The following is a 27807-nucleotide window of genomic DNA, read 5'->3' on the forward strand; positions in this document are numbered from 1 at the left end:
TCAGTGATTTTCAAGTTGGTTGTTCATGTCTCCTTAAATGCCTGTGGCTAAATATGCTGAGCTCTGTAATACATTCCAAATGGTCAGTGCTGTTATGATACTCTCACAATTACTGCACTACAAGAAAGATTAAGTCAATATTTACGAGATGTAGAAAGGAAATATTTTTCCCTTTTCTGGCTAAGACAGACAATTTTTCAAGTCACAACCCCACCTACCAGCTCAGAAGGATGGTGGCAGACTCTGTACTGAAGGTGCTCTGCCACACAGATCCCAAAGGCTCTGCCAGAGGTGGAGTCCAGCAAGCCTGAGCTGGCTGGAACTGCCCGGGGGACTAAACGGGTTGAGTTTGTCCTACAAGCAGCACATTTGGGCTTTCTATGAGCCCATCTTGTAACCAACCAAGAGCCATCATTTTAAGGGGACAACTTGCTGATTTTGTCAAAGACAAGAGAACTACTGACCAAGGGGAGGTATATGTGCATGCACGTGTTTATGTGCCTGTCCACACAGCAAGAGGAAATCTGAATCTATATACAGGCAAGCAAACTACAAAAAGGATGTCAGCCATGCTGTCAACACAGAATTCTTTGCAGAATGGAAGGAAACAGAACTGCTCAAAGAATTGAAAGCATTAGAAGCAACTTCTTTTCTGCTCTTCTGGTTTTTTGTTAAGTTAGCTAAAAAAAAATATGCATGCAAGCGTTTGAGTAAGGGAATAATTTCTTGAGTTAACTGTCCCCACTGAACAAAGTCATCAGTTCAGACTGGGGACGCTGGCACTGACACCATTCTGTAATCACAGAAAACAGCAAAACTTCCCTGAGTGACACCATCTTTAAATTTACCAATTTCACAGTTAATTGTTCTTGCAAAAGAACATGGGAGAAATACGACACTGAGACAGACTCTGACCTCCTCTTCCGAACCAGCTCAAGAACATGTTTAGATTTAAGCTCTGCTGAAATAACAGAATTTACTAATAATACAAAATTATTCAGCGTGTGGAAAATCACAGCTGTCCTAGAAGAGCGATGGGGAGGATTTCATGATATTGAATGACTGGGCCACAGAACTGATGGATTAAGTTCGACATCACCAGATGCAGCCAGAGAAAAGCTGCCCTACATACCAGCACATTGTGGGACACACAATCAGCCACCACTACTCAGGACAGAGCAGAGGACTATTATGGTCAGTTTGGGAACATCAGCTCACTGTTCTGCCACTGTCAGAAAGGACAAACATGATTTCTCCTTAGATTTTCTTTCTTAGATTTCTTCCCAGCCGTTTCCCCCCCCATATAATTTTTTTTTTTTTTTCCACTACAAAGCCATAGTAATCCTGTGTCTTGGACGCTCCACAGAATTCTGGTTATCCCACCTCAAAGAGGACACTGCTAGAGCACAGAGAGGTATAAAAATGGCAATAAATATTTTAAAGATGTGGCCTAGCTGGAATACTAGGACAGGCTAAATACATAAAGGTTCTTTAATGTGGGAACTAGATAGCTGTGAGTGGTATGATTAAAGTCAATAAAATCCATGAATGGCCTGTAAAAGGAGGAAATTTGGTTTTTACACAGTCTCAGGGTGACTGTGGAGGAACAGGACATTAAATTAAGCTATCAGATAGCAGGGTTAAAACACGAATATATTTCATTACATCACATATATTGGCACCACTGCTACCATGTAGAGACCAAGAGAGTGAGTAATTCCTAACACACACACGTACTAAAGGCTGCTATGAGCTAACACCCAAAGACTCAGACAACACCTCAGCCAAGATTGCTGCAGTGGAAACAATCCTCTCAATCCAGTTTCACCCAGAAATACCACTCTGTCTGCATATGGAAGTGGACACCACTTGTGTTCCAGTCATGGGCTGACAATGTCAGCTCTCCTCACAGAGAGCTGCAGGCTCTGGCAACCATCGAAGTGGAAAAGATGCCTCCTCTGAACAGCAGCACTTGAACTTGCTCACAGAAACATGTTTTACCCCTCCTGCTGACACCACTCTCTCCAAATGGCAGTGGACAGGGCTATTTTTACAAGGCAGCTATGCCTATATATGCATACCTGCATTGGGTTTTTCTTTTTTACAGCACTTTGAACCTCCAACAGCAATTCCAGGGGCTACGACAAAGTAACAATTGGGTTTTTTCAGTGGTATTCCTACTTTTCTACTGAAAGTCTGACTTCAGGTTCAACAGCTTCTACTTAATGATAGCCCTAGGACAGAGAGGGTTAGTACAAGTCAAACACCCCAAGAGCTGTACTTTCCCAGATCAGGGCCACTGCAAATGGCACAGGGCTCCAGTCTCTGCTGTGCAGTGCTATCAAATACACACCATCTTGCACACACACAGCCAGCCATTCAAACACACACTGTTTGTGTTTATGTCTGCTAATAACAATGCTGATTTTTACTACCTACAACTATAATCATGAATCAACCAGTATTTAACAGATCTGTATCCAGATGCTGTGTATGTACTTGTTACATCTAGCAACACAACTCCCTGTACTTTATCTTCTTATAAAGGCCAGAGGAAAAAAAGGACAAGCAGCGTGTCACAATTTCTACTGTACTTTAGGCAACTCTTGAATTTGAATTAGTAATTAGTACATTAAGATGATGTACCATAAAACCCAAGAGAATAAATCTATAAATAGATTACAAGGCTGACTTTCAAAAGGATTTTAAGTATCCACTCATAATTGGTCCACCTGGTGTTACCAAAACATTCAACTAATTTTCAGACCCTGTTATATCTAAAATATATACCACGCAGTGCCCATTTCGAGTTTTCCATTCAAAAAATATTTTTATTTTTTAAAATTACACCTTTAACCTTAATGATTAAAACAGCCTAAAGATTTGTATCATTATTTCCAGCGTGACTCAGCAGTGCAATTCACCTTTTGCCAACAGCAGATCAATTAGAAGGCATCAATTCCAACACTGTTTATTAGCTCAAGGCCTCTCGATGCCCAGCCCTTCGACCTGCACTGCCAGGAATGTCCAATGGGAAAAAGGCAGACAGGGAAAACAGCAATACAGGAGGGTGGGTGTTCCTGTCCCCTCGGCTTAGGGGTGAGTGACTGATCTCCTCAGAGCTCTGCAGACACACACACACCCCCACACCCTGGGAGCCCCTGGGGAAAGGGTCAGTACAACACATTGTGTCAGATCTGGTAAATCACAGATAGATAGACAGACAGACAGACAGTTAATGCCTCCACCCCCTCTCCTCCACTTTAAGCAGAGCCCTGGCCACTGCCAAACCCTCTGGGCAATGGCACACTCAGGAGCAGGTGGATGGGCAGCGAGGGGCTCAAGCAGCTGAGAACACCCACAGGGATCCACAAAAGCAAAGGGGCTCCTTTACCAAGCCAGCACAACAAACACAAGGTGCAGCATTTTCTCAAACCATGCAGTGCAATTACAACACAATCAAGTGGTGTTTTCTTCCCAGACAGATCACTCTTCTTGTTTGTTTTTGCTCCTTTCATTTAAACTGTATAAATAATCACTTCTTCTGCATGAGATAGAGCAGCTATTTCCTTCTAGGGAAAACATCCAATGAAGACAAACACAATGCGGTCTTTCCAACTGAGTAATTTGCCTCAACACTAATTTCCCCTGGCAGGAGCCATCTCAAGCAGTGAGATTTACCTGAGAGCTGGCAGGTGGAAAAGCCCTGTCATTGCAAACACATCTGTGCTGCTCTAAGGAATTTACTGAAGTTCCGATTTCCAAGTTAGTTTGTTTCTGCAAAATATCATGTCTCCTCCTGCCCTCTCTTCAATATTTTTGTTGAAATTCCTTTTAAATTCAAATTTCAACTTACACAACAATACCTCATTCGCTATGAAAAAGCAAGACAAGTTGTTTTTGTTTTCCAGGGGAACTAATGTTGAGCATTGTGAAACCATGGTAACTGTCAACTTCCACAAGGTTATGCTATAAAAGAAAATGAATTGGTACAACCATCTCATAAACATTTCTGTGGGTTATCACCATAGTAAATCTGACAAACCCACACTTCATCCTATAACCAGATTTTCATTTCAATAAGGGAAACCATTGATCACTTTAACAAGCTATTTGTGATCTACAGTCAGCAGTTCCCATAGGAAGTAAATCTGTGCTAAGGGAAAGAGGGGGAAGAGTATTTTTTCACTGGTTTCTCTTCTGTCAGCACAGGGCAGCAAAAGGTGAGGTTTAGGGGTCCTTGCTGGGACAGGAAACACTAGATAGGACCAACTATAGATATCTTACAGCACAAGAATCTGCAGAAATGTTAAGCTTTATTGTCCTTTGAGCAAGGGAAATATAAAAGACCGTGATGGCAAATTAACCGTACGGAGCTGCTGAAGTACTAATAAACGGGGAATAAACCTGAGTGCAGTAGAGCGGGGGATAAAAGTCTTGCAGAGAAAATTTCTTGGTTATTAGACTTCCTACAAGACTCTACAGCAATGGCCAGTGACGTCCTGGTGGGTTTTGCCTCACATGCCTCCTTCCTTTCCAGGATCTGCACATGAAACCAGGAGAGTGGATGAGATCAGGACTTCTGACCCACAAGAGTAACTCAGAAATCTCTGCTCTCCTATATCCAGCCTTATAATGGAGTCTCTTTCAGATGACAGCACTCCTTCTAGGACACAGGATGGAAACTGAACTCCTGAGCCCCAAGGCCTAGGCTACAGCCATGCTTAAAATGGTTCATATTAAAATAATATGGGTTAGTTGACCCCCTCCCTACTCCTCTTAATAAACTGTTCCAGCAGTTTGGTTCTCCAACGGACTGACATCTAATTCCCAGACTAAATTTACCATCTGCAGTTCATACCCACTTATGTGCCTTTGCCAACAATCTTTTCCACTTAAATAACACTTCTCCCTCTAGGGTGAGGCATTGAGAGAGAGCAATTGCAGCCCCTCAGTGCCCTCGCTCTGTTCAGCTGCCCAAGCCATGCTCTCCCTGATGCCTTTTGTGAGTCAGGCTCTCCCTCTGTCCCCAGCCTGAATTCAGCCAGAGCTGACCTGCTCAGTCGCCGAGTTTTGCCCTGGCTCCATTAATGCTTCTCTGTGCTATTTTCTCTTGCACAGAGGAGCATCACCAACTTTATCCACACATCCCCAAGCTTCACTACATATGACTGGAGTCTAATGCACAGTGCCTCCCAGCCCTACAGCTCCCACTTCCCTGAGCCCTGCCTGCTGCTCTGCCACGTTTCTGCTCTGTTATCTCCACCTCCATGGAACACAGGGAGCGTTCACAGCCCTCCCTGCTTTGTTCCCAGTTCATTGGCTTGCTGCTGACCATACCCACATCCCTAGCTGGGCTCAGCACTGTCCCCCCATTAATTACAGCACTTCTGTAAATACTGCATTCAGCAGCCTCGGGATCAGCCTGGGCATTCACACATGCTCATGCATATGTGTTGACAACAGCTAATAAACTAGACTCAGGCCATTTTTTACTACAGATGATCATGAATGGTGTTTGAATTCTATTATTAAGATAGGTTTTTACCTAATGTGCCAGCCCTGACACTTCCAGTTTGTCCCATCAGACAAAATATAGTGGTTTTTAAAAAGAGGAAACCAGCAGTAATGACACGTTATTGATCCATCAAGAGAGCTTAGGGGCTTTTTTTTTTTTTCTTTTGGTTTTATGTACCAAACTATCTCTAGAGAGAGATCACACAGCATTTTCACCATGTTTCAGAAAACAAATACAGCAGCAAGAAAATGCAGACTGAGGTGGCTCTAAAACCCAATGCTGGTTAAAAATACAACAGTAAAAACTCTTGAGGATATAGCCTTCAAGATCAGAGCCTCAGAAATGAGCCCACTAAATACTGGCACTGTCAGACACTTCCTTTCACTCAAAAGATGATCATTCTAGCCCAAATGAGAACACAATCTCTGGCTTCACCTGTTGTTTAAAACCCAAATGCTTCAGTTGCAGAAAGGAATTTCATCTGGAGCTCTACTACCAACCTGCACAACCCTGGCCCCAGATTTGGAAAAGGTTCTGAGCAATGCAACACCATTCTCATGAACTGCAGGAAACACAAAGTTGCTGCTATTTAGAATAAATTTAACCTTCCCCAAAGCTCACAACAGGAGTAAACAAAGCTCCAGACAAGAACCATCAGACAACAGGCATTCAGAAGCACACTGGTGAATGGTTCAGTTAATTACAGCAAACTCAAAACTTTCCTAGCAACTTTGTTCTGTGTGCATGCTAGGAGGGCTGAGAAAGTGAAGACATATTATTCTTTGCAGCTATCATTCCAGAGGTATAATACCCATGCTGCTTTTTTCTGAGTTTCTCTGTTTATGAACAGAGAAAGGAAATTCAGAAACTACCACTATGGGATGAGACAAAGTCAAACCAGAATTCTGCAAAAATTTAGAACTCTGACTCAAAGGTTTAGGAAGAATGAATTGCAATGAAAAAATCTTTGATTGTTCAAATTATTTTCAGTTAGATACTGGAAAACAAGCTAAAATAAAAATTTAGAGTCTTAGTTTGATTTCTGAACCTCTTCATGTCTATTTAATAAAATGAAGCAGCCTATGGCATTACTTTGCAGTGAAGTACAAGTTTTTGAATACTTGGTAGACAAGAAACGAAACCAACATCTGTCAAAACAAACAGCTACTCCATAACAGCAATCATGTACTAAAAACAATTCCATTTTCTGCTGGTGTGAGACTGTGCAGTTCCACTGATGCAGATGCTTCAGCAGCTAAAGTGACAGAGACTGCAGTGGACAGTGGCTCCCAAAAAGCTCTAGTTCAGAACATTGGAACTATAGACAGCCTTCACCAAAACCTGTGTGAGCTACACCAGATAAAGCCTGGGCGGAAATCTCACTGCTACTTAATAGATCTTACTGCAAAAAAGGTGATGGAAGTAAATTCTAATGATTGGGGTTTCTTTTTTTACAAACTGAAGATTTATAATGAGAGTTGTCCAATAACCATGTGTATCTCATTCTTCCCTCTCATTCTGTTGATACATTAAAATATGTTTGGTATGTGATCACTTAAAAAACCACTTTAATAATCTAAAAGGTTCACCTAAACTATTTAAATAAAGCCTTTTCCTGCTCCCACTCTTCTTATAACAAGTTACCTGAACTGCTTGAGATGCTTTATGCTGTATGAACAGTCAGTTAACATCATCCAGCACTACTGACACACACACTGCTATTTTGAGAGCAACTTAGACTTAATAGCTATTAACTCTGCCACACAGAAAAGCTGAGAAGAGTATTATTAATACAATGTGAGCATCTTGATTAATTAAAAAGCACTGATTTACACACAATTCTCTGGAAATACTTAGAAACCACACACACAAGTTGTCATACAAACTGAATATAGTTTTATTTTTAAGCTGGATCAAGTTCTATTACCTAACACAGACCCTTATATAGAGAACTTCTATTAACTCTAAATAATTCTCATCAGCCTGTGAAAATGCAACTCAAAAACCCCCTTCCTATTAGAAAGGAACTTCACTATGTTCCAAGTCTGCTTGCAATCAGCAGTTCTTTGTAGGCAATAAGATGGTTTAGGTCCTTTGCCAAATCTCAGTGTGTGGTCATTCCATAAAATTGACTAAATCAATACACTTGGAATTCTCAGGATAGTTAATTTTCCAAAGAACTTGCCTGACTCAGATGTAGTTAATATATATGTAGAAAAATGCGCATTACATCAGTTTCTATTTTTCTTAGTTTTTATATCTATTCCACCTAATTCAGTTCACATTTAACTTTTTGGTATGTCAGCATCAGCTGTGCTCAGTGCTAATTCCAGCAGGAGTTATGAAAGGCTGTGAAACATTTAATTCACTGCTTCAATTGATGTAGCACCCAGCAACACCTGTACTCCACAGGTGTGGAGAGAGCTTCAGTGCTCACCTACCATTACTCCCCACCATCACCCTGCAGTCGCAGAACACCCCTCAGAGTGTAATGCTAGTGGAGAAACCCAAATGTTTCCAGCCACACCTGCCTGTTCAGGCACTCAATGGCTTGTGAAAGACAACTGCGCCATGGGCAGCTCAAGCAGCAGCTCCCAGAGTTTTCCAGCACTCGAGCAGCTGCAGTTTTCTCCCCATCAGTCCTGCTTGGGCTGACCCACGTAAGTGACACCACAGCTGACAACCACCCCAGGGGAACAAACTGGATGCTAACAGGGAATGCTGCAAGGGAGGCCACTTAGGGAGGGTCTGGGAAAGTTTTCCAAGTGTTCTGTGTATCAGCAAAGAACCAGGAATAAAAATTTCATAACCCAAGCCCGCCGGTGGCAGCGAAAGAGGATCTGATTTAGCAGCCCTCTACTTGCAGAGGAAGCGCCTCTGCCCCAGGAAGAAAATTCAGGTACAAACATATCCATTCTCTGTTTTTCAATAACGCTACTACTTTCTTCATGTTTTTATGTTTTTGTTTTAAATTTCTTTTCATGACCTGTGCAATTCATCACATGACAGCTGACACATTCTGGGCCCATGTGCAGGGAGCTGATGGACACCACTTTGTGATGTGGCTTCCACACCAAGCAACACGATCCACTGGGGACTGACAGAAGCTTAGCATCATTTTCTCTAAACTTGGGGTCAGAGCCATGGAAAAAACCCACAGTAGTTCTACATCCAGCCTGTTTCCAGCCCAGTCTGTCTCACCATACATTCTGATGAAAACTCTCATGGGCAGTTAACCAAATGTGCTTTAAAATTAAAAGTACTGAATGTTAGATGATACTCAGCTTTTTGCTGCATTACCCAGTGAATAACACAGAGCTTAGCCAAGGCAACAGACAAGGAATCAGCAGAGGGTTTTGTAGAAGACATTTGGTCTGTAGCACTTCACCTGGAATTTTAGAGCATGCTACTGTATTTTGAAATCTATTGAAAAGGCTTTCTAGACAGAACTCATTGCTAATACAAGAATAACAAAGAAACTCCAGAGAACACATTATTAAATGGATTTCCAAGAATTAAAATGGAAGCGATTAAAACACAGCTAACAGCCCAGTACAGTTTGTAATTAAACATGAATTCTCAATTGTAAGAGTCTACTTACTGAATGCAAAAGAAAAAAATTTTTAAAATCGCCTGAGTACTTCTTTATCTTCAGGAAGAAAAATATGAGACAGACCAGTCCTACAGAATCAGCTAGAAAGCATTTTTCCTGTGGTTTTGATCAGCAAAAGCAACATTAGTTCCACATAGTTGAAATTAGTACAGCAGGAAGTTTTAAACATTTACTTCATCAGAGAACTCTGCTTTTTTATACCCCCAACTCCAGTGCTAGTGCTGATGAGGCAGCACTGGCCAGTGGGTGCCAGTGGGACACCTGGGATGCCCCCAGCACAGATGATGCATTTTGAACTCACCAAGCATAGACACTGTTCCCATGGTCCATTCCTCTCAGGAATGCTCACAGCTGAATGCTCAGCTGGAAGGGCTGCATGAGGAGCTGGGGCTGGGACCGACAGAAAGACAGTAGTTTCTCACAGGAGAGCAGAGTTCTCGCTTGCAACGTGCCCTGGCCTGCTCCTGACGGATATTGAGGGCAGCATGGGAGGTAATTCCCTTCCCCAAAGAAATGAGAGATTTTCAGGAGTCACACAAAACTGAAACAGAACTTACATATTAGGCTTAGAAAGATCAGTTTTTGCCAAGACTTTCATTGACAGAAGAATTCATTCCTCCAGGTAAGAAAGCACTTTACTGTTGCGGTAGCATGGACTGTTGCAACTCAATGTTTCAGGAGGGCTGTGCTTCTGGAATTACCACACTAGGAAGCAAACATCCCTAAGCATAAGGACATTCTGTCCCCTCAAAAACGTCTGGTTTTCTCCACCTCTGCCTGTATGACACCAAAGACAGCAGTTACACAGCTCACACCTTTGCAGAGTCCCAGCAGATCTCATACGCTCTGCAATAAGAACAGAATTCAACTTCTTAACCCCAAAACATCAGTGACAGGGTATCACTGCTGTTTCACAGCACTGTTGCTTCAGGTTTTCAAACCCTGCCTTCAGGTTCCCTAACTCCTGGCTGCCAGTTCTGAACGCTGGGCTTTCGGAGCAAGATGACTCTGACACGTGCCCTGTGTTTTCTGCAGACGTGGGGCCAGGTCCAGCTTTTTTTTGCATGTTGGAGCCATGTTCCCAAGAACATTATAAAGGTACAACAACGCAGCCTAACAAACTCTTGGAGGGATTGCTGGAGCTGAGTCCTCACAGCCAAACCATGGAGATGTTCTGACAGGCTGCTGGCAGAGTCACACTTCAGCAGGATTTGCTGTTGTCCACAATCTTCACTCTCTCTTAGAAATCTCTGGATTACAACTTTCCTTTTATTGTCTTTGCCCTGTAGTTAAGTTCTCCCTAAACAGCAAGGTTTGTAACACCCACTCAAACATCTTGGGTGAACTGTCTGACATCACATAGCAAAGACCTCAATCCTTTCTCCTTCCAGTCTAGCTGCAAATAAACTCACCCAGCCTCTCCAATAAAACCAGACAAGGTGTCGGAGTATACCCACAGGAGACAGCCATGCCAGGGAAACAGATGTGCTTGAACATCTGCTGTACTCAACTGAACTTCTCTAAAACTATCTCTGCCATGGTAACCCTACACAGAAGCGTCCATTCTTCTGGGTTTAGCACGTTCCCAGGCAGTGCAGCCACCCAAGCCTTCCCACAGAGCAGTCTATCCCCAAGGGACGTGGCTACTAGAAGCAATCAATTATCAAGGATCAAATCTGTCTCTGGTTTAAAATGGCACAGTTCTATTTAAATGAAAACAGCTTAAAGGATGCCAGTTCTGTATTCCAGGTATTGCAAACACAGCTAAAGAGAAGCTGTGACTGGAGCACCAGTAGATTCCAGTTGTTCCTTTTTTTTTTTTTTTTTTTGAGTCTGTTAAGAGGTTTTGGTGGCATTCCTTCTCCTGCACATCGGTAGGAGGTTGAGGAGATATGAAAAATGCTGCAGTAACCATGGCAGTGTGCTACATCCCACTAATTGTGCTCGACTGTCCTGCCTCTGCAAAAATGGAAAATAAAACTGCAGCTGTTTTTGGTTTGGCCCCAGGTGTTTTTGCAGCAGTGTATCACTTTTTGTCTTGCTTTAGCTAAAGCATTTTCTAATTAGCTAATGAAGACTCCATGATCACGAATCAACCACAGACATTTAAGATACTGCAAGGTCTGCTGGTTTTCCTTAGTGAAATCCAATCTCCTAACGTGCACTCAAAATCCCAGTACGTACACTGAATTTCCGTAGCACTTCAGGGATAACATTTCAAATGCATTTCCGTAGAACAAGCCTGCTAATCCTGAGTCTCAAAATGCAAGTCTACCTCTGTGTTTCTGAAGTAAGCAAGGTGAAATTCTGATTTTAGACAAAGAGCCTGCAAAGTTTAGAGGTTAACAGTCAACATGAACTTGTATTTTTCAAGTTAACTTACAGCGTTTGTCCCAAGGAGTTTAGTACAAGGAACTCGAAGGGACTCCCACAGCGGGGCAAGGAATACATAACTTGCTTTAAATTTCTGTATGTGGAAATTGTGTATTTATTAAAACCAGAAGTGATGATTTGCCTTTTTTACATTAAGTTTCCACAAACATATTGTTCAAATCATGCCCCAAATTCTTCAGAGTAAGTAAACTGCCAAGTCCTGGGTATGAACAGAAATAATAACTGAAAAATTATAGATAAACATTTTCTGTAAATAAATGTGTTTATAAATAACTTAATTATTATCTGGACAATAACCCTGGGAAAACTATGAGGTCACAGTCCAGACCACTGACACATTTTATTATTCACTGTAAAACTAATTCATTCAAGGGTGAATCCGTGACCTGAAAGGCAAAGTTAACTCCTCTGTTCACTTGTGAGTTTTAGCAATTCACTCTCAAGCATTCATTTTGTATTTAAAATATACTTTGAAATTGAATTATTGCAATAAATAAGAAATCAAAGGCAAGTCTGAGATGGGCCTTTATCAACATCTCTGTCTCTTCAGGTAGTGAAGTTCATCAGAGCCTCCTAAACTATCTGCAATATTGGACCAATTTTCACTAAAAAAAGACTTCTGATTTTTCACATTTAACAAACATGCACTTCGATGTTTAGTCATATTTATTCTAATTAAAGGATAACATTCATGTCAGAAGAGTTTACAAAGCAATAAACTCTTCTACAGATAATTACTTGACAACATTCTGCTCAAAGAATGAAGTAAATTTACGAACAGCCTTGAGAATTCTTTCATATTCAGGAAAGCTCATGCAGTGCCTTTTGGCCTAGAAAATAAGAGAGTTGGGGGTTTTGTTGGTTTTCAAAGCCAGCTTTGGAAAGTTTTCATCCTGCTCAAATATGCTTTTCCAGCACCAGCACGGCTTTCAAGAGCATTTCAAATGTTTCTACAGTAAGTGCTGCCAATAAAGACACCGAGATGTTTGCAGACCCCATGTTCCCCTTTCTCTAATCAAATCAAAGCTCAAGTGAGTAGGGATGCCAGGAACACCTCTACAAACAGAATTATTTCTGCAGCAAGTAAAGCAAAGACACAATGAAACACAAATCCAGGTCAAGAAGAAAATAAGTGCAGCAGAGAACTGAGAAAGATGTAACATTCCCTACTTAAGCATTCTAAGAAATTAATTTAAACCTAGCACATGGAAAAAATGGTGTTGGTAATACCTTTAAATGCTGGGCATCATTTCAAATATTTGTATTTTTTTATTCTGAATAACACAGAGATGAGCCAGACAGTTACTAAGTTGTGAAATATTTGCAGCAATCACTTTGACAAGTTGGGTGTCATTTCTGTGTATTAACTGATCAATGCAAAAAGCTATTGGGTTATTAATGGGTCTTATTTGCTCAAGGTCTCTGGTAGCACCGTGGGTGAGAAAACACTTTGAAAATGCAATCACAGTTCACCCTCACCACTACACTCAGCTGGCAAGAGACTGCCTGGACAGAACAGGGGAGGCTCAGGTTGGATTCATCAGCTGAGCAAGGCAAAACTTCCATCAAAGCTCGTTTTTTCGTTATTCCCATCAATCCACTGGGTTCTTTCTGTGGCCGTGTAAACCACCAAGTCTCAGCACAGAAGAGCTCATCTGTTCTAAAAAGCATTACTGGGGAGGTCAGTGAAAGTACACACCAGGCAGGGACAGCGCCAGCAAGATGGGTTTGTGTCAATAATCTGGAGAGGCTGTGGGATAAACAATGTACAAATTTAGACTACTTTTAAATGATACTTAACATTTCTCAAACGATCTTTGTGTCTACTCATCTAATCTAGGCAAATCTGCCTCTAACCACAAGCCATGGCTCTGAATCCTACTGGAGGCAGCAAACATGCTGAGATAACCCTGTGCTACTGGGACATCAGTTTGGGGCTAGAAAGAGGCAGCAGCATGGGGTTTATTCTGCCAAAAATATCAGCATTTCAGAAGTTTACCTGTTCTGTGTTGGGAAAACACAAAACCTTTCACACAGGAGAATAATGTCAGTCCACTCCACATCCTCGCTTATTAAAGCTGAGATTGATAGCCCAGCCAACCCCAGCGCAGCTGATCCCCCAAGTGCAGAGCTCCACACTGGGCACCCTTCAGTGGTGTGGTGAATGTTTTATCCCTAACACCCAGAGCAGGCCCAGCAGGAGAGAGTGACCATCTCCCCACAGCAGAACAAGTTTCTTGGCAATCTGGGAGACTCTTCAGCCTTCCCACCCAGAATCTAGATTTTTTTTTCCCCCCATTTCAATGAATCAACATGTTTCCAGTGAAAACCAGTTCAATACAAGAAAAATGCCTCTCCCTGACTCCAGCCCTAACTCTGGAGTCTACCCTGCCTTGCCACAGCAATTTCTCTAAGAAGTTGGCTGCGGCTGGATGTGTTAAATCATACACACCTTACACTAGACCAAAGATATTTTGCCAGCATCTACCCCAAGCCTAAAGAAGGAATACAAACCAGCAAAAAGGAGATTATTTTGTGTCTTTTGGCACTTACGCTTGGAGAGCAGCAGAAACAGACTGCTCCTCCACTCTTTAGATACAAAGTACCTATAACACAAATAAAACCAGCCTGAAGGGCTAATTTACCTTCATGACAATTTACAGCAAGATCATCCCACTAGCACAGTAAAACCTGCATCGAACTGCCAGGGGTATATATATACAGTTCAACTTATATCTAAATTAATTCACACAGAGCAATTCCACTGAACATGGCACCAGGGTGGGAGGAAGGCTAGAGAACTATGCAGAGATTTTTTTTGCATTTCCACTAAAAGGTTTTCATTTAAGCAACTACAGGTTTTATCTCAGCAACACCTTCCTCACATAATTCCCTTCCATTTGAAAAATATAAAATTTATTATTTGATCGGCTCTGTTAAAACACTGACGGATTCCTGCTTCAAAGTCCAGAGAATTTAATGCATGGTTTTTTTTTCACTGACCTGCTCATTCCATAGTCTACAAATTCTGTTTTCATCACTGCTGGGACAGAAGACTAGGAAAGGAAAATGAGAAAATTCGCTTCCAACTACTTTTTTAAAATACACTGTTACTTTTACGTCTTCAATTTCGACTTGAAATCAGGTCAAAAATTCAGTGTTCTGAAAAATACCAAAATCCAAACATCATATGGTAATCCTTTTCATCTAACAGACAAAAGAACCCCACTTCCAACCCTACCCAATAGTTTTAGGAGAAAGGATTAGCTGTATCAGTATTAAAAACACTCTTACTGGTATCTCATTTAACTGATATTCTCAAGAATACATTTTCAGTCCAATATCTCCAGGCCTTGATAGAATTTCTCCTCCTTGTTTATATTGTTGTATTGCACACCCATTGCAAATGAAAGAAAATGAATTTTACTTCCCTCCAGGAAGAATCATTGGCTAAGACAAAGAAGGATCAGATAAGACTTTCACTTTCTATCTTTTCAATAGGACTTTGAGGGTGACCTTTCCTAAGAGGAGTAGGTATAAAGTCACTGTGTTGGACCCTGCACGAGAAAATAAACTTTACCTTGGATATTTTCCACAGACTTTAACCATGTCTGGATTATTTGTGTTAGAAGAGTTTCAATAATTGGAGCACTGCTATATTATTATTACTGTAGTATTTTAACTGGAAAATTTCAGTTTTCTGACTAAATAAGGGCTGTTCTTTCCTTCTGAATTAAAAAAAAAAATAGCATACAGAAGAAAGAGTACCTGCCCATCACTCCTTTTTACTCTTCAATAAAAAATATCCCAAACTTGCCACAATAAAAGACATATTATGATACTATCAAGTTAGTCCCTGTTACATTGCATCTGAAAAATACTGTCCCACTGGAGCAAGCTGGTGACTGTATGACAAGATTTACTCTTCCATGAATTCTGCTCAAGGGAGTGAAATAGATATTGAGTAGATACCAAATGCAGAGGTATCCCCCAAGAAACTCTGAAATCAAGTATTAATTATTTGTGTTCATGTCCCTGAACCAGAAAGAAAATGTTGAGTGCTGCAGTGTCCAAAAAATGCCTTTGCAAGTCAAATGTCCATTTGCATTTACAGAAATGTTTTTCAAGTACTGACCTAAGCCATTCATTTCAATTGCCTGGACATACCACAGTAACAACATAAACTAAGAAAAAAGTCTACCACTGCAAGTAAGATGAGAGGGTGATCTCACAGCAGGAGGATTGTTTCCAACAATTAGGTCCTTCTTCACCAGCAGTGGCATGGGCTCTCATGAGTCAATCCCCAGAACTGCATTCACTACATCAGTGTGATTTATAACTATACTATGCACAGAACACAACCCAAAGCACAATTTTAAAACAAAAGGGGAAAAAAACCCCATCTTTAGAGAGAAGCACCAAAATATTGGACTTAATTCTGTGCTCCTCCTCAAAGCTGACTGTAAAAGGTTTAGTGAAGCTGCCAGCAGAGTTCCTCAAGTGACCCCAAACCCAGCCTGAGCACCAGGAGCTCCTGCTGCCCACCAGGTCATGCACAATGTGCACCAAGATCTGTCATCCAAAGCCCTCAGCAGTCCAGCCCAGGAGGACACAATCATTTTATCAAACTTCACCAACAGGCCTTGGCTGAGCAGTTCCTCATGCCTTGAGCTGGGCTTCTCGTGCTCTTTTTGTGCCACATGAAGAACTCCCAGCTTGCTCCTGGCTCTCTCTGTACCTTCACACCAGACTTGCCTCCTGACTCACATTAGCTTCTCATCTGTAGCTGTCCTGGATAATTCAACACATTGCTCCTTCCTGGTGTTAAATTTTCTCCCAATAGCCAGCACATAATTACATGTAATGAATTACCCACACTGAGATCAATCTGTTGATAGTTTCCAGGACTGAAATACTTAAAATTGTCTTTCCTTGACAATTGCATTAAAAAAACCCACCAAACAAAAAAATCAAACAAACTCCTTCATCACCACCAACAAAACTAAAGCTATTAAGCATACAGACTTATCAGTTTATCTTACCAAGGTGAAATTCAGCCAAATGGTCTGACACAAGTATCTATGGGTTAGACACCATGTACAAACATCACTGACTTCTGTCACTTTTCTTCACACCCTTTTTCCAACATGGATCATAGTGAAGATGCGCCTTGACCTTTTTGAAATTCATGGTGAGGAGAAGGAACTTAAAATAATCTTGTTCCTAACAAAAAGCCTCACCAGAAAACATGATTTCTAGGCAAAAACATAAAAAAATTTCTTATGTTTATGACCAAACTCATAAATCTCTCCTGAAGAATGGAAATTCAATCTGTATTTTCAAACCCAAACATTAATTTTCAGAAGTCATGCAATTCAGAAGCAAATCATTCCTTCTTAATTTAGTCATGATTTTACTACTTAACAGAAAATCCTTAATTAAAGGCACTGAAGTGCCACGAGAAGCAACTTTAAATACAATGTGGCAGAGGGGCACGTGTGCAACCATTCCTTGCTCAATGGAGGGGGAGATAGGGAAGGATGCTTACAGAGGTTTCTTTTATAGCATAAGGAGAAAGATTGTGTCCATATGTAGGGTGTGAAATGATGCCTGTCCTCAAGCACATGGCTTCAACCCAGCCTGCACTTGAGGGTGCTGCTGCTCCCACCCACAGCACAGTCACACAGCAAATCTGAACCCAGACTGCACCAACTGCCTGCAGCATCTCGGTTCTGAAGGGTTCTCTGGGGACAGCCTTGCATTTGTACTTAAAAAGCTTCTGTCTGGAATTCCAAAGGTCTCAGCACACAGCAGCTGTGGGCCACACTCTCTGTGATCTTCGCAGCTCAGCAGAGGAGGCACCTTACTCACAGGTAGTTATGGGATACATATAAAGTATTTCATGACCATTTCATTGCAAATGGTCCCAAGTGTAATAGTGACCCTTCTGACAGAACAGAAAACTGGGGCAGAAAGCTTGTGTCTCACAGCTTAATGTTTTGCAATATTAGAAATGGCTCTTGACCAAAGAAGTGAATGTATCTTCCCAATCTACGGAGAAAAGTAAGTCCTGTAGTAATCAATGGCCAACTTTAATGTATTCTCACAGCTGGGAAGTCCTGTGATGGTAACGGATTTTGAGACACTCACCCCTTCCTGCTGTCCATGTGTTCAAAAATCTCTAAAGCACTGAGCCTCACTATGAACAGTTTTACAAGTAGGAAGGAGACTTCCCAATTCCATTTTTGCCCACTCTGTTTTAGTTAGAGTGAGACTGTCATCAAACAAACAGGGTAAAGGAACTCTCTGCTAATTATTTACTGGCATTGTAACGTCCCTGTTGATTGTCAGAAAGATAGTCTCCAAGTGATTGAGGATAGAACAGCTCGTGGTTTTCACAGAGGCAGAACCAGAGGCAGAAGAGTTACCTAGCCACAGGATCCTATGTGGCACTAATCTCAAACCACCACAGAAGTCACCCCTTTCTGCATCTGTGTATTCCCGTAACCCCTGGGAGGTATTTTAGGGACATCCTTTCTGGCACTACATAATAATTCCTTCAATTAGTATCAGCCTACTATGCTGCCCTCTGTGATCCTGCAGAAGAAAAGTCATGCAGGTGTTATTATGTGGCATTTAGTAACTCCAGCAGATGGAACAGAGCTTGTTGGTTGAATTTGTGTGCTTCTTTTTCATAAGGAATCACTTCACATGGGTTATAGACACACCGAACATCCAGTGCTAACCAGTTCTTTTTCTGTTTGCTGAAATTGCTGAAATGCAACCAAACAGCTTCACTTTCACAGTCTATTACCAATTCATTTGGACCACATTTTCTGTTCATAACCACAAGCTGCCTAACACTTTCAAGAAATCCTCTCTTAAATCAAACTGAAATTGCATTTATTCCTGTTAGAAACAAGGATAAATATTATATCCTTACTGAAGCACTTATTTCCTTATATTGCTGTTTTCCTAGTTGAACAGATTTTCTTTTATAAGCATCTTTTAAAACCTAGTACACTCCCCTGTGGTGGCACTACCTACAGCATATATATTTTTATCTATGTACTACAGGTTAGTGGCTGAGAGTAAGAACACTTCTAATCTAATTATGTGCATAATGCTCTGTGTTTAAAATGTAATTGCTTCTTTCCGTCATCAGTGAAGCCTCTCACCTTGTAAACACAGAAAATAGTGCAGATTGCTGCATGTCTCTGCATCTCAGCTGTTAGAAGGGCCTGCTAGGCACTGGTGCATGCTGGACTGCTGTTAACAAGGCCTTCAAGAGTCTCAGGTATTACGCTGCAGTCTGTACCGTACTACTGTGATACACTGGAATTTGCACACCATTCCCAAGCAAAGCAGGAGAGAGCAGAAGCACTGCAATGAACATTGCCTTTTCCATCCTCCTTTATGTGACCAATCCCAGAGCTCTAATTCCAGAACCTTCTTGTCAATCAAGCATGAGCCAGAGTATTCCCCAGAAGTGAACAAAGCCTCTGTGCTGCTATCTGTGTGACAGAGATCAGTCTTTGCTGCCCGAGGGTGGGAGCTCTGAAACAGGGTATCCCAGCAAAGACTTCTCCAGGCAGCTCAGCACCCTCAGCTGTTCTCCTTCCAGCATCTCTGGACTGAGCATTACTCCTATTTCCTCCCCTCTTACACAGCTGACCTCCATATACCCCCACCTATGCTCCCTGATCGATTTCCCTACAAACTCTTCCTCCTTCCTTCTTATTCTGTGGCTTGGCACTGTCCCTTGGGAATCTGACCATGCTCACATGGATGTATTTTGTGGAACAGATGAGGTATGTGTCTAACAAAGGTAACCAGTTTCTGTATGAAACCCTTCTGTCTTTACTTCTGCAAAATGTCTCATTTTCAGTGACCAAAACCACAGGACTTATTTTTCCATCTGAGAGAAGTGAACTGGGAGAACAGGGCCCAGTGCTGTCCTTTGCTGCTAAGTGATTTGCCTTCACAATTCAGGAGGTAATTAGCAGCCTTATTAACATTTACATGCTTTCATGGCAAGGAATTTTAGCACTCACCCCTCAACCATCCTGACAGAAGGACAGTCTGCCACTCCAAGCCTATCAGAGCTCTGCATCATTCTGAAGGGTAAACTCAGGCAAATTTGTGTCTTAAATGGTCACTTCTGACAGTGTGTATTTGGTTTATTCTGTGGGGCTTAAAATTTAAAAAACTAACCAAAGAACTCACCCTCTCTCTGCAAAAAAACCCCAAACTGAACAAACACCAACAAAAACATCCCAAGTCCTGGAAAATACCCTAAAACCTGAAAAATACTGCAAAAAGAGAGGGAGAATTTTGCAGTTTACAGTCACAAGTATATCTCTAGAAATTGTTTACACTGATGGCACAAGAACAACAGAGTTAAACATGCTTTAAGTATGCTAAGGCTAAATGATTATCTCTGTTTTCCATATGCAGATGGCTGCTTACTAGAGCCTAAGGAAATGAGAAAGGGGACAATGAAAGTGCTAAACTCATAAAAACTGGAAGTCCCTAAAGGAACACATTTTGAGAAAACAAAGTCACTGTGATTTGCCACTTCCTTCCTCAGCCAGCTCTCACAGGCCCTGAGAGCCTAACAACCCATGACATGATCTGTTCAAGCCTGTGAACAGGTGTCCCCTAATCCCCCCACTCAATGCAAAATCCCAACAAAAACAAGTTAAGGAACGAAGGAGAGAAAGAAAGAAAAGAAATGTGGGTCCCTATTGGCTGTTAAAAAACATCCTTCTTCTCTGTTCCAGGTAACCTGGTTTAAAAACCATTTACATGTCCAAGTTTTTAACCCTACAGCTGAAGGTTCCTGAGAAAGTGACTCCAAGTGGAAAAACAGTTGCTGTAAAAGATCTCCTCCCCGTCCCCCACCAAATCAGGGTACTACACATCAAACCTGTACACTGCAGTGATACGAGTGTGTATTTATACCTTTTAACTCCTCATAGCACTACAAAATCACAGCAGATATGGACAAAGGAGAATGACAACTTTAGCATCTCATATGTTTATGCAACACCAGCCTCGAGGTCTGCCACATTCAGAGCAACCCATTCCAGCTAAAATCCACCCATGCACACCTGAGGAGACACCTATGCAATGGAAAGCTGTGTCTGACCAGCAGAATCTTTCTACTTCTACCATCACTAATGATATTTCAGACAAAGCTAACTGGCAATAACAAAAAGACCATTTCATTTGGAAACTCAGAAAATTTCCTCTTGAAATGGAGAGGCAACAAACACAAAACTCCCTGGAGTGATTTTTAGAGTGGTTTTTCTTTCTTCACTCCAAATAAATCTAAGTTTGATCTTCTAATCCAACAATTCTGTGTAGGATCCAAGTTAGAAATGTCTGTAGCTCAACAATCATTAAGCTGAGACCATTCATTAGTGCATGGATGATGAATGTCTTGCTTCAGGAATAAGCTGCTCAAAAGAGCAATTAAGAGAAAGACAGTACTCCTGGTGCAAGTATTTCTAATTTTGTCCTGAACTGACACTGGAGGATTCCTAGCAAAGCCATCTCTTCCTGTTCTCTGAAGAGCAGGCCAGAAGCATAGTCAGAAACCAGTGGGAATCTGACTCTTTTTACGATGAATTTAACTGGCAGCTCAAACTTCTTTTTTCTGCAAACACAATGATTTAAATAAGGGAAAATCCAATCCAAAGAACTAAACTAAAATAAAAAGGTACAACACTAATCCTGTTTATCAGACCTCAAGTGCCCTGTCTACTAATTGAATGCACTATCCTCATTTCTGAGTAATAGTTTCATATTGTTTCAGGCTGCATTTGTGTGTCAAATTGTTTTTAAAGCTCAAGTTTGTTTTTCCTAAAGAGCCTGCATGCCAATTAACACAGAGCATAAATAATGCTCAGCTTTCCAGCAGCATTATGAAATGCAAGCAGTGTGGAGGAAACAGGACCTGCAGCTGTGCCAGCTCCACAGCCCCAGTAACCTTAAACTCGGGTTCGCCCAGACCCATCGGGGTGATCTATTTGCTGACCCACAGTTAATAAAAAGGCTCTATTTTGAGTTCAGAGCTGTTTACTATTGCTGCTATTTAATGCCCTGGTGCCCTGGGAAAGGAGAAAGAGCAAAGAGGAATGCATCTTCAGGCATCACCAGGACAGGTTTATGTCTCACGTGGGGAGAGCTGTGACAAGTCCAGCCTATAAAATAGGTGATGAAAGGAGCAGAATGTGCCAGCAAGCAGGAGCCCTGTTTGTGCTGCTGGTGTGGCACTGCTGGCAGCTCAGGCTGCCCAGAAAGTCTCCTCCTCTTAAGGTAATCAATACTGGGAGAGAACATATAAATGTATAACATTTATATATTATTGTATTTTATATTATTTATCTACCTATAGCTGTCTGGTTAAACACATCAATTTAACCTTTTTGTTTTCCATTTTGCCCATTTAATATGTTAACTACAAACATCTGTCTAGGTTTGGTGTTGGGGCTGGGTTTTTTGCTGCTGTCATCTTTGGGGGTAGGTTGTTTAGGTTTCCTTTTTCCTTTATTTTTGCTTTGTTATTCAAAATATGAGGGATCTTGTTAGTCTCTTCCCTGCTACTTTTCTCAGCTTCCTATTCCTTTCAAACTTGAAGCTTTTCCATGAGTCTTCAGCTCTGGGAAAGTTACAGACTGACAAAGGAACACAACAACAGCTTTCCCCTTCATGCCTTTCTAAAACATGTATATCAGCAATTTGAGTGGTTTGGATTTTTTTTTTTTAAACAAAGATAAAAATTAAATGTAACTTTTTTTTCCCAGAAAACTGATACAGAAAATGTTTGTTTTCATTTGTTTGGCTTTTCTTGTTTTTCTTTTGGCCAAAAAGCTGTTTGTTCTAAAAGTTAACTGTGCATCCAGCAACATGTCACAAGCAAAAGAGATTCTGATATGGAAATATTGATTAGAAATATTGATATTCTTCCTGTTTCCTCTCCATTATTTTTACAGTAAAAACTTCAACCAGTATTGCAATCAGTATACATCAATATTTAGAATACTGCTTTGTTGCCAAAATCTTCAAACATATGCTCTACAATTCTTTTGTAATGACAGTATCTATTGAAATATTAAAGTTCGTTGCATGTGTTAGAGATGCGTTTATCTCCAAGTATCTCGGATGTAATTAAGCTGAAGTTATTTACACATGAGAAAACTAAACAGAGCTATGTGGGAGTCAGAACCCCCATTAATGGGACAGACAGTAAGTGCCATATCTTTGCTCCATGTCGGAAATATTCAGTAAGCTCCTACAAAACAATCTGCAATCATGAAAATTGCTTTAAAGCAAGAAAATGGAACACTAGAAATTTATCTTTTATAACTGCTACAGACCACAAAATCCACTTCAAAAAGAAACATCACGAAAGCCAACACAATCCCATGGAACTTCTCTGTTTTGACAAAAAAGAAATTTTTTGGAGAACATTCACTGGCACACTTCCAACCAGCTCTGCTGCAAAAACTGATGTATACTTTGACAGTGATAGTAAAGATACAGTTGTGTTCTAAACATCTCTTTCTCCTTAGGGCAATGTTGCCTCATGTTATACAGAGTAAAAGAAATGACAGCAACAAGTTTGGCTTCTGGAAATGCAAGTGTATATTCCAGTTTAGAGTCTAAAGGGTGATGGGAAAGACACTGATAAAATACAGAGGGGGAAAAAATTAGCTGAGAAACTAGAAAGGTCTTTTCACCCTGCATAGCTTCCAGGTGCTCTACCAACCTGGAACAATGTAATGTTGTTACTTTCTAAGAATGCCTGCAGAACTTGCTCTGATAAGGATGCTGGGCAATTCTAAGAGCAGCTGTTATTCACAGTGCTATGGCAGAAATTCTGAAAAGGGAAATTCTTTAAAAACACAATGGTCTGGTCACTGTGTTTTTCTGACACCTCTACAGGAAGAGCTTCATATTATCTAATCAAGGCCCAACATGATGCTCAGCTCTGCACTGCTGAGCCCATCCAGAGCACCCTGTGAGGGGCCTCCAGCCAGTCCCAGAGGTGCTGCTCCCTCACTGAGCCACACAGGGCAGGATCCTACAGACAGAGCTGTCTCAGCTGGGAGAGGACAGGACCTGCAATGCAGCCTTTCAAGAAAGCCATTCACTGTATCTAATACAGATACCTAAAACTCAGGAATTACAAGCTTCTACTTCAACAAAACCCTCTCTCAATTAAACAAGTTCAATTCACTAAGTTCACTACAATGAAAAAACTTACGATGGCAACAGTGTCTTAGAATGCTGCTGAACCATCAGAAGGATGTGAAGACACCTTTTTCACCATTACAGCAAGCTTTTACTTGTAACTTTACCTTTCTACAACATCCTCTCCATTCCAGCAGGTTGAGCTGTCTCTCATCACCAGGTCTCCATCACAAAGCCTTTCTGCTATAGAGGCATAAAAGGTTCGGGACCGCTTCATGTAATTGATGAACTCTCTGTAACGTAGGAAGAACACATTTAACAACACAACAGTAAACTTAGCAGCTAAACCCCCTGCCAGCCTAACCCTCCACCAGAGCAAGACTTTAGAAAATAAGTAATCTGAGTAATTTCTATTTCTAGTGTATTTCTACTCCTTATAAATCATCCAGTTTTAATTAGTCCAGTGTCAATACACGTAATTACACACATAAGGGGTGCTTTTAACACATTGTGTTAACAGGTCTCTCACAAAATTTGAAAAAGGCTACACCTATTCTTTATAAACAGATTAAAAACCATTGAGAAAACATCATCATTAAAGGCATGGCCAGTACAGACAGTGTATTTCTGATGACTGTTTATGGAAAATTGCCTTGAGGGCAAATTGCTGCCTCTTTTATAATCTGATTATACCTCTAATATATACCTGGCTGAGGTAGCCATAAAAACAAACTAACAAAACAAGTGTTAATTCAGCACACAACTGAGAGTATTGCAGAATGAGAAATTACCCTACTCCACTGCTTTAGAAGCTCCATTTTGATATGTTAAAGATACAGAGAACAAGATGCCGGACACAGATTGAGCTCGAGCTATCACAGCTCTGTGCTTGGCTCAGAACTCCCTCAGCAGCTCCACCGGGGAGGCCAAAGGACTCATTCTAGTTTCCAGTGTTTGAGCCTGGCAGGCTGTGAGGGGACACTGCACTGAAGAGGTGCCTGGGGTACAGCTGGATGGAGCTCGGCACACCACCAGTCAGGATTTATCACTCCTTAGGAGCAACAAGCGCTTTAAACAACATCAAATCCACTGGTAAATATCTATCCCTACAAGGCTGAGGCAGTGGTCATCTCTCCCCAGAGCTATCTTTATACTTTCTCAAAAGTGCTTAACCATCCCATTTACCTTCTGTGATGAAATCCTGCTCTAGATAAATCAGTCATCACATGATCCTAAGAAACTAACTTAGCCTGACAGAGCAGGAAAGCTGGTATTTAAAGCAAAGAAAAAAGCAGGAATTTGGGGGCTTACAAGGAGGTAATCAGCATTTCCACCTCTTGAGCACCAACTTACAAACATGAGCTCTGAGTATTTATAGAGTAGAGCCAGGTCCAGCCAGAAGGCTGCCTGACAGAACAGCCTAAGAGGATCAGTTCCAAAAGGAAACACAGATGCCAAAGATTCTACAGGTTCTAAATCAGAATCTTCTTTGAAGGAGGAAACTAGCACCCTTTTAAGAGTCTAAAGCTTGCCTTACTCAGCTCACCCCAGAGGTTTAAACTCGTTTGCATTCTCATCAGAGTGGGGCTCTGACATTTCAAAGTAGTATTTTAGCAAAGGCAGAATTCTGTGTCCAACTCTCCATCTTACTGAGTGAAAATATTCACTTTTCATCACTATAAAACTAAACACACTAGGGTAAGAAAATGTAGTTTCCCAGTGCCCCACAATGTAAAAGCAGCAATCAAAAGTATGCCAGCTCCTAGATTACAGCTGGAGATGAGCTAGGTGTAAAGACAACAAAGCATGTCACCTTGTTTTCATTCTTACCGAGAGATTTTTTTCAAACTTCTTGATTTGTCATTCTTTGAAGCTTTCAGAGGCAGAGAACTGGAATAGCCCGGGGAGAATAAGCATCAATCAGGAGAGGTTGGGGAGTAGGGGAGAAGCAGGAATTCAGGCAAATGAGGAAAAGAAATGAGAAACAAAAGAGAAAAGTAAAAATTATTTGAAAGAAAGGTCATCGAGCACATGCATAGGACAACATAAGAAAATAAATAAGGAAGAAAATTATCATGAGATTTTTGCAAAGTATACATGCAATCAAAAATGTCAATTCAATACTGGAAAGAAGTACAACAGAGATTGTCCCAATCATTTTCAAATAAGAGCAGAATTACAAATGCAGCGCACACAGCAGAAAGCTGAAAGTAAATTCAGTGGTACTTAAATCAACTGTAACTGATACCAAATGGAAGCACTGGAAATACATGAAGCTGTACAAGAAAACATCAACAAACTGTTAAGAGCCATGGGAAGGGGGATACAATCAAGTAGCATTCATATTCTGGTACAACGAGCAATTTACAGCCTGTTAATAAATAATATAAATACAGGTATTTTTTGCTGTTCTGGGATTGCACCACTGAAAAAACACCCAACTTTGCAAAACTGGAGATACAAACTTTGAGGCCATATTGGAGGAAGAACTGTGGAAATAACCCTGGTAATTATTTAGTGCTCTTATTGGGGAGAGCAAGCACCACCTTCAGCAGCCTGAGGCGCAGCTTTGCCATCACATGTTCTGGCAGCAGTTCTAGCAGGAGTGGCCACAGGACAGGAGGGACCTTCACTGACCATCAGGTGAGTGGCACCTGCCAGCAGTAATTCCAACACAGCCACTCAAAAAGCCAAATGAAAATTTCTAACAGGGAAAATCTGGATCGGCTGAAACATCGGCCCTGGCCAGTGGTTAACGTGCATCTGACATTAATAATCTGTTCTTACTAGCTCTTTATTACCCAAATTTTAATAAAATCATGTGATGTCTGACCCAATAGATAGTTTATTTTAAATGAAATAGGTATCATTGACCTCAAGCATTCCCAAAGGAATGCCTAAGTTGTTAATTTTAAGATGTATAAAACATCTGTAAACTCACAGCATAATAAAGAAATCCCAACAAAATATAATTTCAAAACCTTCTTCCTCCAATTAGGGACCTAATATGCTACAGTTCCTTGTGAAACATATTTTATATATAGCTCTGTAACCAGTCTGTGTTTAGTGGTTTGAAATGCTCCATGGAGCAGAGATGCTAAAAGGCAGGTATTCAACTTTGCTAGGAGACCAGACCCTGACCAGAACAGTTCTGTGTGCTGAACTCAGCAATAACATTCCTATTTACTGAGATTCTGTACATGCCATTTACATTCCCTGTACCATCATATGGTTTCAATTTTCTTTTCATCTCTATTACATGTTATAGTAACCTCCACATTAAAAAATGACTACAGCAGCAATGCTGCCAGTTTCAGTTAATCCCCAACTACGATTGTGTAATGGTAAAAAAAATTAATAATCAATTTTATGCTTTCCAGTTTAATCATAGGAAATGGTTTCTTGCAAGATCGTGCAACATTTATTCAAGTTTCAGCTTCTTTCATTATTGTCCCCGACACTTAAGTGATGCACAACAAAAAATATGCAGGAATGGAATGCAGAGTAAAATAAAGAGAGAGAGGAAATCTCCCAGGAACCCATGAGAGTAAGAGGAGAAGAAAAAGGTTCAACTACTGCAAAAGAGGATCCAGTTGCTCTGTGCATTTGAGGACCTTGCAGATCTTGCTGTGCAGAAGAGTGAAGGGTGAGAAGGGCTGGCTCCAGTCAGACCCTAAACACCTCCCCCGGAAGAACCATGTCAGGCCAAGGGACACCATTTAACAACCCACTGCACCAGCAGCCCTGGCTCTGCACAACAGCTGAAACCAGAGGTTCTCAAACTCCTCAGAAAGAAGCCTGATTTTTTATGTGTCCTAACAGAGACTCAATACCTCTGGAGCAAATATCCATCTGTAGCTGTCTGGCATTGGAGTTTTAAGGGCATCTCTGAGCAGGTGGTATACAAGAGAGGAGAGCCCACTTGACTGTGGTTTCTCCTACAGATGTGCCAACCAGAGAGGTTCTTTTCTTTGAGCTCAGGAATGCTCCAACACATTAGGGAATGAGCCACAGCTTTTCTGTTCACTTGGAGAGTGTTGGCTCATTCCTTCTCTTTTTCTTTCCTTACTCTAAAAGGCTG

The 27807-nt window shown here is 41.1% G+C and overlaps 1 protein-coding gene across 4 annotated transcripts in view; it reads right to left on the minus strand.

Moving 5' to 3' along the window:
* The window catches only part of LOC121670935 (glypican-5-like), a 338374-nt gene that overhangs the window by 198369 nt on the left and 112198 nt on the right, over positions 1-27807 (minus strand). For 3 of the 4 annotated variants that reach the window (XM_042041913.1, XM_042041910.1, XM_042041911.1), the window contains 2 exons: positions 25557-25616; positions 23894-24019 (listed from right to left, as the gene is read on the minus strand). In XM_042041913.1, the coding sequence (XP_041897847.1) occupies positions 23894-24019; positions 25557-25616 (186 nt within the window). The remainder of the gene's footprint in view (positions 1-23893; positions 24020-25556; positions 25617-27807) is intronic. The other variant, XM_042041912.1, reaches the window with a different exon arrangement.

Source organism: Corvus kubaryi, unplaced genomic scaffold, assembly GCF_017639235.1.
Source record: "Corvus kubaryi isolate FWS band 111438036 unplaced genomic scaffold, C.kubaryi_AGA036_p1.0 37397, whole genome shotgun sequence".
NCBI lineage: Eukaryota > Metazoa > Chordata > Aves > Passeriformes > Corvidae > Corvus > Corvus kubaryi.